The sequence below is a fragment of the Lycium barbarum genome, chromosome 6, assembly GCF_019175385.1.
Source record: "Lycium barbarum isolate Lr01 chromosome 6, ASM1917538v2, whole genome shotgun sequence".
NCBI lineage: Eukaryota > Viridiplantae > Streptophyta > Magnoliopsida > Solanales > Solanaceae > Lycium > Lycium barbarum.
Genome location: NC_083342.1, coordinates 17,101,223 through 17,120,292, shown reverse-complemented (window position 1 = coordinate 17,120,292; position 19,070 = coordinate 17,101,223). Strand labels below are relative to the sequence as shown.

The 19,070-nt window shown below is 32.7% G+C and overlaps 1 protein-coding gene across 1 annotated transcript; it reads left to right on the top strand.

Annotated features, from left to right (window-relative positions):
• The first annotated feature begins 15,521 nt into the window (after positions 1-15,521).
• LOC132643528 (histone H2A-like) lies at positions 15,522-16,846 on the top strand. The gene is made up of 2 exons (XM_060359961.1): positions 15,522-15,806; positions 16,452-16,846. Exons 1-2 carry the CDS (start codon positions 15,597-15,599, stop codon positions 16,695-16,697), a joined length of 456 nt encoding a protein of 151 aa, XP_060215944.1. The 5' UTR covers positions 15,522-15,596; the 3' UTR covers positions 16,698-16,846.
• Positions 16,847-19,070: the final 2,224 nt, after the last annotated feature.

Below are 19,070 nucleotides of genomic sequence, written 5' to 3'. Positions count from 1 at the left end.
GAACCGAACGCAATGCCCGTCTTCCAAATCAAAAAAAAGGCTCGTTGGGAAGAAAGATTGCGTGCGGCTTCTATTCCTTGATTGCCCCGCAAGTGAAATAAGGGATTTTATTCCTTAAATTGTGACACTTAAATTACTACGGAGGAATAATATATACTGCCTCCGTCTTAAATTATTTGCCTTTTTAATTTTATATGTCTCTTAAGAAAAATTAATTGGGAGAAATATTTGACCTACTTTACCCTTATTTATGTCTAAGTTATAACTTCTGTTCTTTAAATGTTTAATTTATTTATGTATTGTCTCCATTAATAATAAAATTATACTAAGGGTAAAATGGAGAAAAATAATTAATTAAACCTTAAACTTTTAAAATGAAAAATAATTTGAGACAAATATATTTAGTAACCACGATAAATAATTTGAGACGGAAGAGGTAGGTAGATGTAGAGAAAGAAAAGTGTTAGAGGCCGTTTGGATTAGCTGGAAAAAAAAGTGACTTTTAAGCATAAGTACTTAAAGTACTTTTTAATTGCTGAAAGTTATTTTATAAATAAGCAGTTACGTGTTTGGATAAAAGTGCTTAAAGGGTTTTTAGAAGTAAGGGTAGTATTGGAATTAACAGAAAATATATGAGATAAAAAGGTAAAGTTGTTGGTCAAACCAAAATGACTTTTAAACAAAAAAAAATAAGTTGGGTTGAGCAAATTCTTAATTTTAGCTTATTTTAAGCGCTTTTTCATTTAATTTAAGCTATTTTTATTTTTACCAAACATTCAAATAAATTAAAAAATTAGCTTATAAGATGATTTGATGAGCTTATAAATCAATCCAAATGGGCTCTTAGATAGAAGTCTAAAGCGAACGTTGAGATTGGAAAAAACCTGTTCAAAATTGGAAATTCAACTCCTCGGTAATCGATGACCCCCGTGTCCCCACCCCTCCGCTCTTATGTATAATGATAATGGCAGTCATACTTCATTGATGCAAAAATGAAACGCCAATTATATGTTGCCGCGTAGCAAAAATGAAAACCCTAACATCCCCCGTCAGAGCCGTTTGGACATGATTTGAAGTTATATTTGGTCATGTAATTTGAATTTCTTAAGTTGTATTTTTTCTTATAAACATAAAAATTCACAAGTTGTGAAAACTATCAAAACTTTCTTAATTCTTATACAATCTTACCAAATGAGCAAGTCATAATTCATAACAAAATTAATACGCTACTATAAGGCCTTTCTAAAAAATACAACATAAATTAATCAAATTTTAGTTTAATAAAAAAGAAAATTTAACATGAATAGTAATGTAACTACTCATTAATAGTAATATCCTACCAACTTGCAGATTAATATTTGATATAAATTATTGGTAAACATGGTTGGTAAATATATCTACCAATTTATGAGTCTTTTTTTACAAGTATAAACTTATGGGTCAAGTTTTACATTTAAAAAAAATTAAAATCCCAAATCATGTATTTTTGGATAATTTCGCATGTCCAAACGCTAATTTCACCTCATGAGATGAAACCGCATGTCCAAAAGCCTACTAAGTTTAGCAACTTTGGATTAACACTCACTTCACTTAATACTCCATCAATACCAAAATAAGTGCCTCTCTAGTGAAAAAAAATTGTCCTAAAATAACAGTCGTTTTAGGAATTCAAGATAAAAATTACTCTCTTTGTTTCAATTTTAAGTGTTTTAGTTTGGCTGGGCACAAAGCTTAAGGGGAAAAGGGAGACTTTTGAATCTTGTGATCTTAAATTAAATATGTGTGTAATGTACTAAAATGTTGTTTGAAACTTGTGGTTTTAAAATTATCAAGTACGATGTTTGAATTGTCAACTTACTAAATATAAAAAAAAAACACTATTTCTGGGACAGAATAAAAAGAAAAGTAAAATACTTAAATTAGAGCGGATGGGGTAATATTTTTTCAACTATATCCTTATATGAAAGAACTACTTCATCCGTCCATAACTATTTTTACTTGTCCAATTTGAAAAATCAAAAGATAATTTATCATTTCATACTTATTTTATCCTTATTATTAATTATTACGTTAGAAAGTCAAGAAATTCTTAGTGATTGCACAACTTTTGAAATATGTTTTATTGATTTCAATCATTAGATAACGTAATAATAATTAGGGAGATACAGTGAAATTGGCATTCTATTTATGACTTCTTAAGGATTGTGCTAAGTCAATACATGACAAGTAGAAATGGACGGAGGGAGTACTTCTTCTTAGAAGTGCCCAATTCTCAAGAAATATTTAATAAATAAAATATTCGAATTATAACAATTATTGCAGATACAAGATCGTTCACACTATATAGTATTTCGGAATCTGTGAATAATATTTTTCAATGTCAAAATAATTAATAAGATGCATAGTATTCAAGATGGAAAAATTAATTTATTTTTATTAAATATGGATAATTCACTAAACTATACATTATATTTATTGATTTCTTAATGGGCGTAAAATGAGTTAAAGCGACACTTATTTTAAAACGGGAGAATACATAATTTGCCCGTTTATTATGTGGTTAAATTCTTTTTCCACATTTTTTCATCCCTGGTAACCTTTTAAGGGTCATTTGGTTGGTGTGATAAGAATAATAATCTTGGAATAAAATGTGCGATTATTTTATATTGTATTCAATTATAAGAATTAATTAGTCCTAGGATTATTTTATCCCACCATTTACACTAAACTGAGAGGATTAGCTATTCAATATAGAAGGTGAGATAGCTAATCCCATAAGATATCCTTAATTATCTCATTCCACCAACCAAACAACCTTTACATACAAGATGCTTCATTGAGTTTGTCTTTTATGCACCACTTTAACCATGTGATGTGTATGTTCCTTCCATTCACTATAGGAAAAGATTGGACATGTTTCCTGAAAAAGAACTTGGAGTAATAACTTGGGCCAAAAATACTACAACTCAATAAAATTGTGATATATATATATATATATATATATATATATATATATATATATATATATATATATATATATATATATATATATATATATATAAAAGAGAGAAGGCATCATGATATCTAACCTTTGGGTTAAAAATGTGCTACCAGTAATCTAAAACTGATGATTTTCTTTTATTCACTTTGAACATTTATGTGTGAGAAAATAATACTAAAACTCACTCTTAGTACTTTCATCAAAATGTTAACACCTTTGGGTATTAAGCGATGTCATATTTCTTAAATATGACTAGAAAATAATTTATTTTTTCTTTGGGTAATAAATTATTTAATAGTCAAGTTTTCTCTCTTTGTGCAATTTTTTTAATACGCCATATGATATGATTCACTTTGGTGAGAACCAATCAGCCAAAAGTTCTAAACAAATATTTTGCACAAGTTGTAAACTCTTATGGAATTGTAACACTAGCCATGACCCGTATGCTCTGATATCAACTGTTAGAAAAATCACACAAACTCTCTTGGATATGCTACAATTCACTTGAACACAATATATTGAGTATACGTAGATGCGAAAGGAAAATTTACAAGAGTGAACATTCATGTAGCTTGGATTTCATAAGAAACAGCCTCAAGGGATGTTACTACATTACTACTATATATATAAGGGATGAGTTTTGTAGTACTTAGTTGGCCCAACCAAAATGGTTTGCTCTTTCAAATCGTCCTTGAATTTGCTATTTATTACTTTATGTACCAAAGTATGTTTCAATAAATGAAGATATTTTCAAATCTTTTTTGATAGTATATCTTTTTTCTATGTTTTATTTTTGCCCCTACTTTATTTCATTTTTATTTAGGTTGAGACAATCAATTTGGTAAATATAATCAATTTTTAGCCCTTTAAAATGCTAAAAATGTTGTGAAATAGTGATGATGTCATCTAATAAAAATAATTATGCATAAAGATAATCTAAAATGGTGATGATAATGACTTTGAAGAACTCACTGGTACTGGAAGAGTACTCTGTCGATCAAATTTTCTTTAGTAATTCTTAAATCATTATTAAATTTCTCTTGAACTTATTTTTAGTAAAAAAAATATTTTGAAAATATAAAGTTACATTCTCTTGATCTTATTTAAAGATTTAACGCAATTATGCAATAGAAAATAAAATTTAAAACTTTTAAACAATTAGTAGATTAAAATCTTGGAAAATAAAAGAAAAAGAACCTTTAAATTTTATTCAATTTGCTTAATTAAGTGCGATAGAAAAGAGGAAAAGATACTTATCAAGTGATCAACTCCTCAATCCCACAATTATTAAATGTCAACTCCTCAATCCCACAATTATTAAATGTTGATAACCGCATTCTTCTTTTCTTGCAAATAATTTAATTTGTCAAATGTCATGTAATCCTTAATTGGTTGAGTAAGGGAATTCTCTTTTAAAGATAAAGCATCAACTAGTTAATGACAAACGAAATTAGTTCTTAAACTTTGTTTCAATGAATTCAATTTTTTTTTAATTTCATCTAAACCTAGACTTTAATCACCATTTTTGTTTTTGCATAAACCATTGTCACATGAAATTATGAGTAGTTAATCAATAAATATCAAAACATGCTATTCCTACCTCTAACTAGAAATTATATGCTCACAAATCCATAAAATATTAAAATGTCCTTTCAATTTATGATTATAGTCAATTTGAAATCATTTTGCTTACTTTAAATTATGTTATTAAACATCAAGTTATCTCTGTCTGTTTGATATCTGTTTATCCTAGCAAACTTGCTTTTTTATAACAATTGTTTTAGTAAATTATCTAATTGTCTTATCAAAACACTTAACTAATGAATAATACATGATTAAGAAGCGACCATCTTAAAAAAATTATGCCTAAAAATTGTACACAAATTATTATTTTTCAATTAAAACCATTATGAAGTACATATTAACTTGACCTTGGGCCCGGGCTCAGCACAGGTTTCACTGAACTAGTAACTCAAGATACAAAAGGAGTACCTTGGGCCATGGAGTATGTAACCAAACACTAGCACCTTGATCTTCCCTCTCCTTATTCTAACACTTATGCTTGCAAGATGATGAAGACTTACAAGCTGGAACTTTTAGTGTGTGTATGTATGAGTGGAGAGAGGGACCAAGAGCCCTCCTATTTATAGTGTCAAGTATCGTGTTTCATCAACAAGATATTTGGCTCTTTATCTTCCTCCATTAAGAATCCATAACCCACATTCATGTACATTAACTTTGGTTAATGCATCTTTATGCCTTAGGAGGTACATAGGTTACAGGAGTTACAATTCATGGTGTAATTTCCCACATAATGGATATACAAATAAAAAGGTTAATAGATAGTTTATATGGAGATCATGGTGGCAAGTGGGGAAACTAATGTAGATACTATGGGTATGACACTTTAATGTGGCCATGAAGGCCACAAGTTCTTACAAGGTTGGGCTAGGCTATTGTAGTCTCCAGGCCCATTTTGACAACTAAAAGTTGTAGGCTAATATTGACAAACGTGGATGTTTTTGTAGAGTTAATTCCTTGGATGATCACTTAAGTTTAGAAAATTTCCTATTGAGTCGCTTTTATTTCATTTAGGACAATAAAGTTATTTAAGTATTACTATTTTCCTCAAAAAATACTAAGCACCTTAAAAGTCTCCTTCTCTCCTAGTTGGCATGCCACGTCATTAGAAACGTGGCTGTTTTTGTAGAGTTAATTCCTTGGATGGTCACTTAAGTTTAGAAAATTTCCTATTGAGTCGCTTTTATTTCATTTAGGACAATAAAGTTATTCAAGTATTACTATTTTCCTCAAAAAATACTAAGCACCTTAAAAGTCTCCTTCTCTCCCAGTTGACATGTCACGTCATTAGAGTCTCATATCTTTTAATAATAAACTTATTTAACTCATCAAACTCATTTAATCAAATTCATATTTTATATCTAATCAAATATGACCTGGTTAAAAAGCGGCAAAAGAACAAACTAGCATGTAATCTAAATGAATTAGAATTAAAAGAGAGAATTTTTTAAAATCTATAGATAAGTACTAAAATTTAAAATTAAATATAAAAAAATTGTTTAGAGCTTTAGTTTGATACATTGCTAGGTCTTAACGTGATTATAACATGGCAAGTTGGGATATCTATATCATAGCATGAAATAAATTAAGAATATATTATATTTCATATAAGACTAATAATATAACATTTTTAAATAAAAAATAAGAGTTATAATATTTTGAAATAAGTATTATAGTAATGAAAATTCTATACCTTTTGAATGAGAAATAAAAAGACCTCGATCGTATGAAAATGAAAATGCCAGAAATTGCACACTACATATATAAGAGTAGATAACTAAAAACAAAGATAAAAAATTTACACTAACTTTATTTTTTAAATATACGATTTAATTAGATTTTTTTAAAGTTAAACCAATATGAATGTAATTTTTGTGTTATATGTGTAATTATATTTTAATATGGAAAGAATATGTTGTTTAATGTGGAAAAAAATTGCTATTTAAAAAAACTTGAATTTGAATAGAAAGATTAAATTACTTGAACTCTAATTTAAATTGAAAGATAATATATTTGAATCGAGATTAAAAAGAATTTAGATTTGAAAAAGTGGCTTAATAAAAAGTATGGGTTGATTCTTTTGCCGCTTTTTAACCATGTGATATTTAATTGGTTATAAAATATGTAACGACCCGTTTGGTCGTTATAGTTCTTTTGACACTTTTGCCTGCTCCCGAGCATTGATTAGCTCCCTTTTGACCCGAGGGGACCGTTGACTTGCTTCCCGAGGTGTCTAAACTGGATTCGGGCAACTTTGGGTAAAATATAGACTTGAAGTGAAAAAGGGTTGACCCGAGGTTGACTTTTGGGAAAACAAACCTTTTTCGGAATTCTGTCAATTTCGAGAGGTTCGGATAGTCATTTAGAACTTGTGTGTGCGTTTGGTTCGGTTCCCAATGCATTCAGATGCATTTCGAGACGTTGGACGGGAAATGAGAATTAAGGCATCGGTAGTTGACTCGGTCAACGAAACCTCCGTTGGAAATTTCGAGGCCACAGGTGCGTTCGTAGCGCATTTTTATGTGGGACTAAGTATCTGGTATGAGAGCAGATGGTCTCGCGAGTTAGTCGAAAAATCGGATCAAAGGAAAATATTGGGCTAAAGTTTTTAGTGTCTGGTGCCCGCTTTGGCGGCACCAGCACCGCAACGGCGGCACCGCTGGGACGGTGGACCTGCCACTGAAGCGGTACAAGCCATTTAGGCTTGACCGCTTTTGGCGGTCACAGTACCGCTGTAGCGGGTGACGGGCAGTTAAATCCATTAAATGAGTCTCAGAAGACCCTCATTATTTCATATCTCGATATTGGAGCTTGGGAAAGTTGTTGTTGGAGACAAATTGAAGGAATTCTTGGAGGTAAAACTTTGTCTAATCCTTTACTCCTTTTTAATCATAATCATCTTAGATTTTCCCCTTCCCTTTTCAATCCCTTATAAATGGAATTTGAAGGAGGGTTTTGGGATATTTTTCTCTAAGATTATACTTGATAAATTGATGATGTTAATGTTAAAATGTGATGAATCTAAGCTTAGTAAGCCCATATCTTCCACTTTTAACGTTGAATTTCAGATTTGGAGAATTAGGGTTCACACCCAATTTAGGGTTTTTTACTTGAAATCAGATTTGGGACAATTCTCTAGTTAAATCAATAATTAATGATTGGGTTATGATTACCCAGGATTCAATTTGGTATTTTACCCGCGAATTTCCCGTTTCGCCCTTGTGGGCCCGTTTTCCCAATTTCTAGGGTTAAAATGGACCTAATTGATATCGTAGCAATATTAATATCATTCTCCATGATTTCTAATTTAGAATTCGATTATACTTAGATCACTTTGGTTCTGAGCTTCAGAGGAAAGGCAAGGCGATAGAGTGACTTGTTGGTGTTGTGGTTCGGCAGTCCAGGTAGGTTATGGCTTACCTCTAGTCTAATGTCGGAGACAGCATGCGAACCTTCGGGTATGAATTTGGGTTGGATATTGCCTTAGGTTGGGCCCTGATATGTGTTGGGACTAGCCACCCCATTATGTGTGTGTATTGTTCCATTTTGATGGTTGATGCTACGAGTAGTGGTGAATATCAGAATCTGTGTTACTATCTTGATTGAGATATGGTTGACATACCGTTGTTGGTATTTTGCATTGTGATACATTGTTAACGTACCCGTTATTGGTACTAGTAATATTGATATATTGTTGGTATACCCTTGATGGTATTATGATATGATACATTGATGGCGTAACCCTTCGTGGTACTTGTGATATTGAACTTGATTGTTAAATACTTGATGTACGCATTGCACTCATTCTCACACATTCATGATGCATGGCTGATACCCAGTGATGATCCGGTATCCTTAATTGAGTAAATTGATATTTGATAAACTCCTTATTTGAGTGATTGTAAAGGTCGATGTCCGAAGATCCATTCCGGAGTCAATTGTATGAAACTGATGTTTGATAAACTTTTCTACTTGACTGATTGTAAGAAGGCCGATGTCCGAGGTTCAATTCCGGAATCGTTGATAAGTGCATTGCATACATTCCCTCATATTCATGATGCATGGCTGATAGCCGGTAAGTATCCAGTATCGTTGATTGAGCGACTCTTTTTACTTGAGTGATTGTGAGAGGCCGATGACTGACGATCTATTCTGGCATCGTTGTTGCATGGCCGATTCCGAAGTTATTCCTTAAATCGTTGTTAGTGCATGGGCTCCCGGGTCCCCCAGGGTGGTGCCGGTGAGACTCCCCCTGTGAGCAATTAGCCAGGGTCCCGTCTGTCTGTTGGGCAAAGATCCGGGATAAGTGGCACTTAGACTTCACGAGTCACACTGTGTTGTGCTACCGAGACGTCGATATTTTCGTCCGGAGTACATGTGTACACCTCATTTGCATGGCATTACATCTCATCCATTCCATTATTGCATTGCATTGGCTTGATTTCGATTCGTGGTGATTGATTGGACTGGATATATATATATATATATATATATATATATATATATATATATATATATATATATATATATATAATTTCAGACTTGGTGTACTTGGGTTTAGAGGCTTTACATAGGCGATGACGAACACTTGGTTGTGATAACACTTGGTCGATGATGCCTACCAGTACTATTGTTTGTACTGACCTGCACTTGCGGCATTCCTTTATAAATGCAGAGTATCAGTTCAGATCTACTTCTCTGACTTGTGGTTGATCGACTCTTCAGCTTCAACTTGAGTTTTCCAGGGTGAGCATGGCGTCCGCTGACCTCGGAGACTCTTCTATTACTTATGTCTTGCTTTCCATTCAGAGACATGATTTGAGACTACTTATGTATTATTATTCAGACCTTTAGTATTCGGATTTAGATGCTCTAGTATGAACAAACTAGATACTGGGGTGGATTTCATTTACTTTCGCACTTGTTAACATTATATTACATTGTGAGACTTACATTATTTTACTTTCTTCCGCTATTTTCTATTATTGTGAATGTTGAGTTAAGGGTTCGCCTACCGAGGTGGGAAATGTAGGTGCCCGCACGACCTAGGCTGAAATGGGTCGTGACAAAATATGAATTTGGTTAAATGAGTTTGATGAGTTAAATGTGTCTATTATTAAAATAAAAATATGGGGCTTACTGACATGGCAGGCCAACTAGGAGAGAAGAATTTGAGGTGTTTAGGTACTTTTTGAGGAAAATAATGATACTTGAGTGACCTTATTGTCCTAAATAAAATAAAAGTGACTTTTGTAGTAAATTCCCTAAACTTGGATGGCCATCCAAAGAATTAACTCTGTTTTCGTATCTGACACGCACTTTGAACATGTTTCTTGTGTGTTGTTATCTACTTAATATAATAATAGAAAAATGGTCATAGCTGCCCTTCTACTATGGACAAAGGTTTAATATTATCACCTGTTATGCTATATGTCCATATATGCCCCTAAATTTATACTATCAATTCATATAAGCTCTAACGTTATAAAAATGACTTAAATTTTTCCTTCCTACGTTAACTCATCCATTTAGCCACATGATCGCCATCTCTTGTATAAATTTGTTAATGTTTTTTTCCATCTTTTTATGTAGTTTTGATGTTTTTTCCTTGTGTTTCCTCAAGTTTAACTATTGACTTCAATTTTTTTAATCAAAATTTTGGGCTTCTATTGATAAATTAAAAAAGAATAACAACTGTTTGAAAAGAAATCCAAAACAAGCAGAAAATAAACTAATTGTTATGAAACTATATAATTGGAAATAAATAAGAGAAGCAAACTAAAATAACTTTGTAGAGAGGAGGAAAATATTGTATTATCGCTTTTCTTGGTGTTACAAATGAGAAGACAGAGCTCCTTATTTATAGAAGAAGTTTGCTCTTCAACCTGCAATATATAACTTGTGCAAGTTGATGGATTCAACTTGGTACAACTTGCAAGTGCAATTTGTATTTACCACTTTAAGTCAAGTGGTAAAATTTATACTTTTAGTTGTATAATCATTAATAATACATCCAAAATACAACTTGACAAATGGTTTATAACACTGCCCCTTGGATGTTTATTAATAGATAATGTGTCTCGTTAAAACCTTACTAGAAAAAAAAAACTGTGATTTTTAGTGAAGGAAAAAGAGTACACATATCTGGTAATACGCATTTCCAGCTGCTTTATTAAAAACCTTACCAGAAAAACCCAATGGGACAAAACCTTGGTTAAGGGAAAAAGAGTACAACGCATATTTTACTCCCCCTGACGAAGACTAAAACTCAGATGTCGGAGTCTTCACATTCCAATCTTGAATAACATCTTCTCAAGAGTTGAAGTTGGCAAAGATTTGGTGAACAAATCTGCAGGATTATCAATATCACCATTCTTCTGGAGATCATGTACTCCAATCTTGTATACAAATGTATCATATGTCGATGTTGGTAGTGTCTTTGTGATCAGATCTAATGATCATTTGACGAACTGGTTGAGCATCAGCATTTTCATTCCTTAGATGGATCTGTTTCATCGTCATAAAATATTGTTGCAATCACGTCAAGTACATTCTTGACTTGGTTTATAAACTGTTGTTATCTTTCTACATTTTGACTGTCATGTAAAACAACATGGTATGACAGTAATCCTTCATGGAAATAGATAACATATCTGGATAGAACTCTTATGTCGATTAGATGAATGCCATGTATATCCAAAACACTTGACAATATTTGTTAGGATAAACACATTCATGTCAGGCTTTCATTTGCAGTATGCAATTTATCTTATATCAATATCTCCATATAGGAGGAGTAAACTATATCATGCTCGAAGTTATAGCAAAATATATGAATGCATCAATTGTATAAATATATGGTACTTCAGGACCAATTCAATTTTCTCATTTCAACTTCTTTCAGCTGATAATGTACTGCTTCTGGAAACTCTCCAAGAGCTCCAATAATATTCAAGTCATCAATCTTATGTTTCAGGCATTCTGAATCCTTCAGAATTTTTCATATAAATTTTGTCAAGAAAGACATATAGATTGTGACAACTTCCGTTTAGTATTTAAATTACGTGACATCTTCTGATGCCTGGACTGCAGGTCCAATAAGCTTTATGCTTACCAAGATATATAATTCTGCTTGGTAATTTTTTATAAGTCAACATGCTTTAAGAGACGTAGAATTCAGATCCTCACAACCTTATACAATAGTGCGCACTATATTGTATCAAAAATATCGTCGACGAGATAACATTTTGTATTGGTTTCCAATTCGACATAACTTACTAAGATCTTATCACTCTATTATTTTCAGGTATCTGAACCTCCCATGAGGTTTCATGAAGTGTTCTGTCGCAAGCTCTTCAAGATCTCATTGCCTCCTTATCGTGATCATTTTGATCATTTGCTCCTTCCTTTTTTTAAGGATTATTACATTTGGAACCGATTGGTCTACCATGTTCCATGCATGTTGTAGACTCTGTCCTTCAGGGACATTAGGAGCATTTTGCATATGAAATATGAAATAGTAGGGTCAGCAAATGCTTCCAGCATTTGACTTGAATTATCTGAGGATCATACTGATAATAATTCACAACACATTTCTTAGTTGCATATTCTCCCCCTTATGTTAGAAAAACTAACACATATCTCAATTTTTTTTAGGGAAATCCATCAGTGTACATCATGGTATATCCATTAATCATATACCACACATCAAAAGCTATAAGATGGTAATATCTAGTTCCTGACCCTAAATTAATTATGAGGGGAGAATTTATCATAATTTATTAGTCTGGAACATACAAGTGTCGTTGTATGCAATATACCATATCTCAGCCCAACATCTGAAGTTCTGTACTCATAAGCAATAGCTTAGCTATATTATGGAGGCATCCAATTCCAAACCAACTTACATATAAACCAGCATTATCAAGATGAATTGTCTTGATTACATAATCTGGAAATTGTGCTCTTAACTCAATTATTTTGAGCAAGCAACTTTGTAAATGTCAAACTGCTGGTTGACGATAAACGCACATGTGACCGTCTGTCCGTCTCATAGATGCTAAGACATCACATTGCAGGTGAAGGGGCCTATATTCACCTTTTATATTTTCCAGAATTTTAGGGGATTTAGTCCCAACATTAGCTGGTGTAATTAACTTATCATGAGAACAAACAACACAAATAAAATTCTTGAAGAATCTTCTAGTTCTTCAATATATTTCGAATATTCAATTAGCACATCAGATTTAAATCGGGACGACCAAAATGGTCTTGTCAACTGATAAATTATTTGCACCCGTAAACTTCAAGTTTACCATGACGAGTGCTATTTATTTTAGTAAACCTCTGGTTTACTATTGCATGAGATTTTATGTCATAAACTTCTAGTTTATTGTGACATGTGATCCATCATGCTCGGGTAACGTTTAATATACATATTTCTTACCCGTAGTAACTTAAAGATATTCAATTTTCCAATTATTTGTAGTCCCAATATGATGACCAATTTTATTGCTAGTAAACTTCAGGTTTACTATAATCTGTGTTACGATCGTAACGATTACGATCTAGGACAAATGATGCTATCATATATATCCTCTTCGAGAGACTTTACTTAATTTACCATAATCAGATACTATTTGGAAACTGCTCGTGTCATGATACTTATTAATAAACAATTAGCTCTTCTAGAGCCTTTGATCATTAGTTTCCACTACCAAATATTTTTATATGCTTCTGGTATCATGAAATAAAATTTGACTAGACACTACAGGTGTCATGAAGGAAAACAGTAATCAAATGGAAATTTAAAGATAATTTTAAACTATAAATTATGAAAGTAAACGTTAAGTTCCAAACTTCTGTACTTCAAATATCTCCTTCAAAGAGATTAGCCATTAACATCTGAATATTTTGTATCAAAAGCGGTAACCACATAGTAATCACATCATTCGGGAAGAGATACATTTAGTGTTTATTCCTTCAAGGAAATCAATAACAACTAACCATACTGCATCAATGTGGTTATAATGGAAACTATTCTACTCTGCTCCCTTTTGCCTTAGAATGATACTTTAATAAAATTATTCTAGATGTTCTATATACGTACGACAAGTACGTGTTGCAATGCCTTAATTTCATACCACAAAAATAACATGTATATCCTTTGTTATTTTATCTCTCCAGGAGATATGTTGTGGTATTTCTCATTCACTTGAAACATGATTATTCAAATGTGCTTGCAATACGACGTTAATCAATAGCTCGTTATTTTTCTCAAGCACAAGAAGACATTGCTTCAAAATATTTCTTAGATATTTTATCACTTCTTTCTGCTTCATGAGTGAAGTTTAAAATTTTACTACTTCGGGAGTAAAGTTTAAAGGTTTACTACTTCGAGAGTAAATTTCATGGTTTTACTACTTCAGGAGTAAATTTCAAAATTGTACTACTTCGGAAGTAAAATTTCAGAATATCTACTAATTCGGGAGTAAATTTCAGAATTCTACTACTCCGGGAGTAGATTTCAGAGTTGTACTACTTCGGGAGTAGAATTCAAAGTCTTACTACTTCTGGAGTAGAATTCAGAGTCTTGCTACTTCTGGAGGAAAATTCAGAGTTGTATTACCCGGGAGTAGAGTTCAAAGTTCTACCACTTCAGGAGTAGAGTTTTTGAGTTTACAGGTTCCAACAATACTATCAGTGTGAATGGTGTTGAATCTCCAATAATTATTATAATTCCAATATTTTGACTAATAAATATTTTTGGGAATTGAGCACTATTAAGAAGAAGTAGTTCTTCAATATAAGAGTATAGTTAATAAAATACTACTCCCTCCGTTCACTTTTACTTATCCAGTATTCTAAAAATAGATTTTCACTTTTATTTGTCACTTTTAGCATATTAAGACAAGACAATTTCTTTTTTCCATTTTATCCATAATATTAATTACCCACCTCAAATCATTTTCTAAATCCAATAAACATATGCACCAATTAATATGGGTAGATTGGTAAATTATGCACTTCATATATTATTTCTTAAGGGGTCGTCTGGTGTGAAGGATAAGCAAAAATAGTCTCGGGATAAAATTTTAGTGCCTCCTTATCCATGTTTGGTTGGAATAAAAATTCGGTATAACTAATTTCGGGATTGTAGCCTTATTTTATCGCACCTTGAGGGTGGAATAACTAATCCCGGGATAAGTTGTTTTTTCCCAACCAAACGAGCCTAAGGGGTGTGCAAAGTCAAAAGTGGATAAGTAAAAGTGAACAGAGGGAGTATTAATTTTTATCTTGAATTTCTAAAGCGACTGTTATTTTGGGACGAATTTTTTTAATAAAGCGACACTAATTTTGGACGGAGGGAGTACATGTATAACCTAAGAGGAAATCTATGTATTATTTTATGTATGATAGAAGATGGAATAACTATTACGTGAATAACTAAATCTTTTTTAACTAATCTGTACATAAATAATGGAGTACATAAATCCCTCATTACTAATCCCTGTACTACTTATAACTCTAGCCAATTACCAAATCACCCTTAATGCATAATGAGGTTCAAATGTTAAGGATACCACTGCAATATCTACAACCCACAAAAATTGAGAACTTACCTAAGTAATTGGTCTTTTTTTTTTTAATTAAATAGCTGACCTTTTAAAAATTTCGAAAATTGAACCCAAAACAGTCGAAACTCGAAAAGCCATTACCCATTGGTTTTCAGGCGGTAAATGACTCACGTCTGACAAAATTCAAAATATTTCGCACTCCGCTTCCTATTGGTCCTTTTAAAATGACACGGATCGACACCCATGCACTTGTCACCATAGATTAGCCTTCCATCCAACGGCCACAAACAACCATCCGAAAAACCAAAATGACAACCCAAACAAACATCTCTATAAAAACCATCCGCATATTCCGATCCATACATCATCATCTCTCTCTCTCTTGCTTAAAACAATCAAATTTTTCTCTTACAAGCAATTCATCGTTTTTTGTCTAAATGGAGTCTACAGGAAAAGTGAAGAAGGGCGCAGCTGGAAGAAGAGGTGGCGGTCCAAAGAAGAAGCCGGTAACCCGGTCTGTTAGAGCCGGTTTACAGTTTCCGGTCGGCAGAATTGGTCGTTACTTGAAAAAAGGACGATATGCTCAACGTGTTGGTACTGGTGCTCCCGTTTACTTGGCTGCTGTTCTTGAATATTTGGCTGCTGAGGTAAAATTTTCATTTCTAGTCCTTCTAATCTTCAGTATTTATCACATTGACGCTTCCTAATTTGGGATTCAATTAGGATCTAGGGTTTCGATATTCTGTTCTTATTTTTGTCCATTTTTTCACAAACAAAAAATAAAATCATAACCTGCTTAAATATTTGTCTGTTGAAGTATATTTCCTGTCCTTTTATTCTTTAATTTTGTTTTTTCACATTATGCTTTCTAATTTGGGGTTCAAATAGGATCTAGGGTTTCCATTTTTTGGCGGGTTGCTCTTATTTTTGTCCCCTTTTCACAAAAATTGGCAAATTGCGCTCTATGTCTACTGGGAAAGAAAATTTACCATAATGTAGCCCAATTTTTCCTTAAAATTCCTTTTATACACTATTATGCACTTTTATACAAGGTGGACAGATTGCTTATTGAAGTGTATATGATTTGTATAGTGTTGTATAATATTGTATATGGTGTGTATAAGCACTGTTTTGAAAAAAGGCTGGTTATGCCAATGTAAATTGAGAATATGGCTATGTAGGTGTAATGTATAATGTTGGATTGTATATTTTTGATTCTACATGGTGAAAATTATATTGGATTTCTTTCGAATCTTGAGCTTATAATTTGTGATTTTGTTTGGTAATTATAGGTGTTGGAATTGGCTGGAAATGCTGCTCGTGACAACAAGAAGAACAGAATTATTCCAAGGCATTTGCTTTTGGCTGTGAGGAACGATGAAGAGTTAGGAAAGCTGCTTGCTGGTGTGACAATTGCACATGGCGGTGTTCTTCCAAACATTAACCCTATTTTGTTGCCTAAGAAAACTGGTGGTGAAAAGGCTGGCAAAGAACCTAAATCTCCATCCAAAGCTGGCAAGTCTCCTAAGAAGGCTTAGATTTAGTGGTTGTGTTTTTTTGGATGTTCCTATGTATGTAATTGTGATGATTGCCCTTCAGGGATATTTAAAAGGAATTAGTTGGAACTACCTGTTGTTAGGATTTCCTTTATTATCAATCAATGAAACCCCTTGTTTCGGCTTTACAATTTTCCTTTCCTCCTATCTTGGTTTCGTCTATGTTATGGTTTATTTTTTTATTATTGGGGCATATAAAGTAGTATTAGACATTATTGAATTAATTTTGACAGTAGTTGGAGTTAAGAGTCTAGTGATGCAATTTTCTTTTACAAACAAAAGCTAAGAGATGTGTGTTTAGGCATTGAGGGGTCGTTTGGTAGGAGGGGCTATCCCACCAACCAAATACGTGGCAGTTCTAATCCAATGGGGACTAATAATCCCATCTTATTATCCCTCTTATCGATTGACCCTTGAATGGCAAGATTAGGTTTCTATATTTGTACTATGAACCTAAAGTTAACGCTAGATAATCCTTTGTACACCAAAGTCTCAAATGCTTGAAGCAAAAGTTTGGTATTTTAGTTAGTAGTTATAGGAAGGTCAGGTTACAAAACGTTTATAGTATTTCTTCCCTTCACAATGTTGCAATTGCTGATTGTTTCTCTAATCTGGTTCAAGGATGGAGAGAAAGGCAATTGGCTTTGAAGTTGAAAGAACATGCTCTGTACTTTTCTAGATCTGCATAAGGAAGATGGTTAAACAAAAGGCCACTCTAATGTTCTTTTTTCTTCTGTAACTAGCAAGATAATGGCGCACAAGCTTGAAATATTGGGGGTTCAATTTTTTTCTTTTACGAAATGGCAAACTATAAGCCCCTTTATTTTGGTTTGCAAGTACATCCATGGTCGAAATATATTTTAGTACAATGAGATGCAAGAAGGTCTGCGTACACTTTATTTTCTTCAGATCCCACATTGTGAGATTTCACTGGGTATGTTATTGAAATGCAAGAAAAGTTATTCGAGTTGCTGGCTTCGGGTATACAAATATAATCACCTAGTCAAATATGTCACTATTTAGTCTAGAAAATTGCTAAAATGTTCTGGCTACAATGTTTGGATGATACTATAAAAAGGAAACTTATAATAAAAGTGAAAGGAAAACTCAGCTGTAATTATCTTACCATTGTTAGAAAGCAAGGACAATGAGGAAATAGATCAGGTTTTCCACGCATTAGGTGCAAAATAGGATACGTGCAACACATGCATATGAGAACCTATGTAGGCGTTTGGACATCGATTTCATCTTTGATTTTATCTCATGAAATGAAATTCAAATCATTCAAAAAGGCATGATTTCAAAAAATATAAATGTAAAATTTGACCCATACGTTTATATTTTGTAAAAAAAAGACCCATAAGTTAGTAGATATATTTACCAATTATGTTTACTAACCATTTGTATTAAATATTAATCTGCAAGTTGGTAAAATATATTTACCAATCATAATTACCATGTGCAAAGATTATATTAAAGAGTAGTTACATTACTATTCATGTAAAATTTTCTTTTTATTGAATTAAAGTTTGATCAATTAATGTTGTATATTTTAAAAAAGCCTTCTAGTAGCGTATTAATTTTATTATGAGCTATGATTTACTCATTTGGTAAGATTATATAAGAATTGAGAAAATTTTGATGGTTTTCACAACTTGTGAGATTTTTATGTTTATAAAAAAAACTGCAACTTAAGATATTCAAATTGCATGTCTAAACATGATTCACGAGATGAAATCACGTTCAAAAGGCTCCTAAGACCTCTGTACAATTCTAGGAAATTCAGTGTGCATCTTCAAGCGCAACACAAAAACATTTGATCCATTATTTGCACAGCGTAGGAGTGAGTCTGCAATTGCAAAAAATAACAACATAGAAGAAATTTAGATTACCTTTACTTCCAATCTATGTGCTTAGATGTTTTTGTATCTCTCTCCAATCCTTCAGAACTCACAGGTGCTCGTGATCTTCTTAGTCACTTCAAGTTGCTGCCTCATTACGAGTTCTTTGGTAAGTGGTCACTTCCGTGATCAATGTCCGATACACATTAGCTTCGCAATTAATGTCCTTGGAGACATATAAATTAGGAAAAGCAATGAGATGCAGTTGGATCAGCTCACACAGATGAACCATGTCATGATACTTCCTGCCTGCACCCGGCTTTTGACTTAGATGTCCTCAGAGAAGCCTTTCAACAGCGTGAAACGGCTCCAATCGATTTGTCTATGGTAAGAGATCTTCTTTTGAACCAGAGTGATTTAACACCATTTACTCAGCCTCTTCTATGCAACTTTCTTATTCCTTTATGATTGAGATTTTTCGATGGCATACAAATAGACTTTTTGAACTTGAGGT

What these genes read in the sequence shown, in the direction of transcription:
- LOC132643528 (XM_060359961.1), top strand. Translation starts at nt 15,597, where the DNA reads ATGGAGTCTACAGGAAAAGTGAAGAAGGGCGCAGCTGGAAGAAGAGGT. An exon ending in TTGAATATTTGGCTGCTGAG is followed by an intron (nt 15,807 to 16,451) that starts GTAAAATTTTCA and finishes TGGTAATTATAG; the next exon opens with GTGTTGGAATTGGCTGGAAA.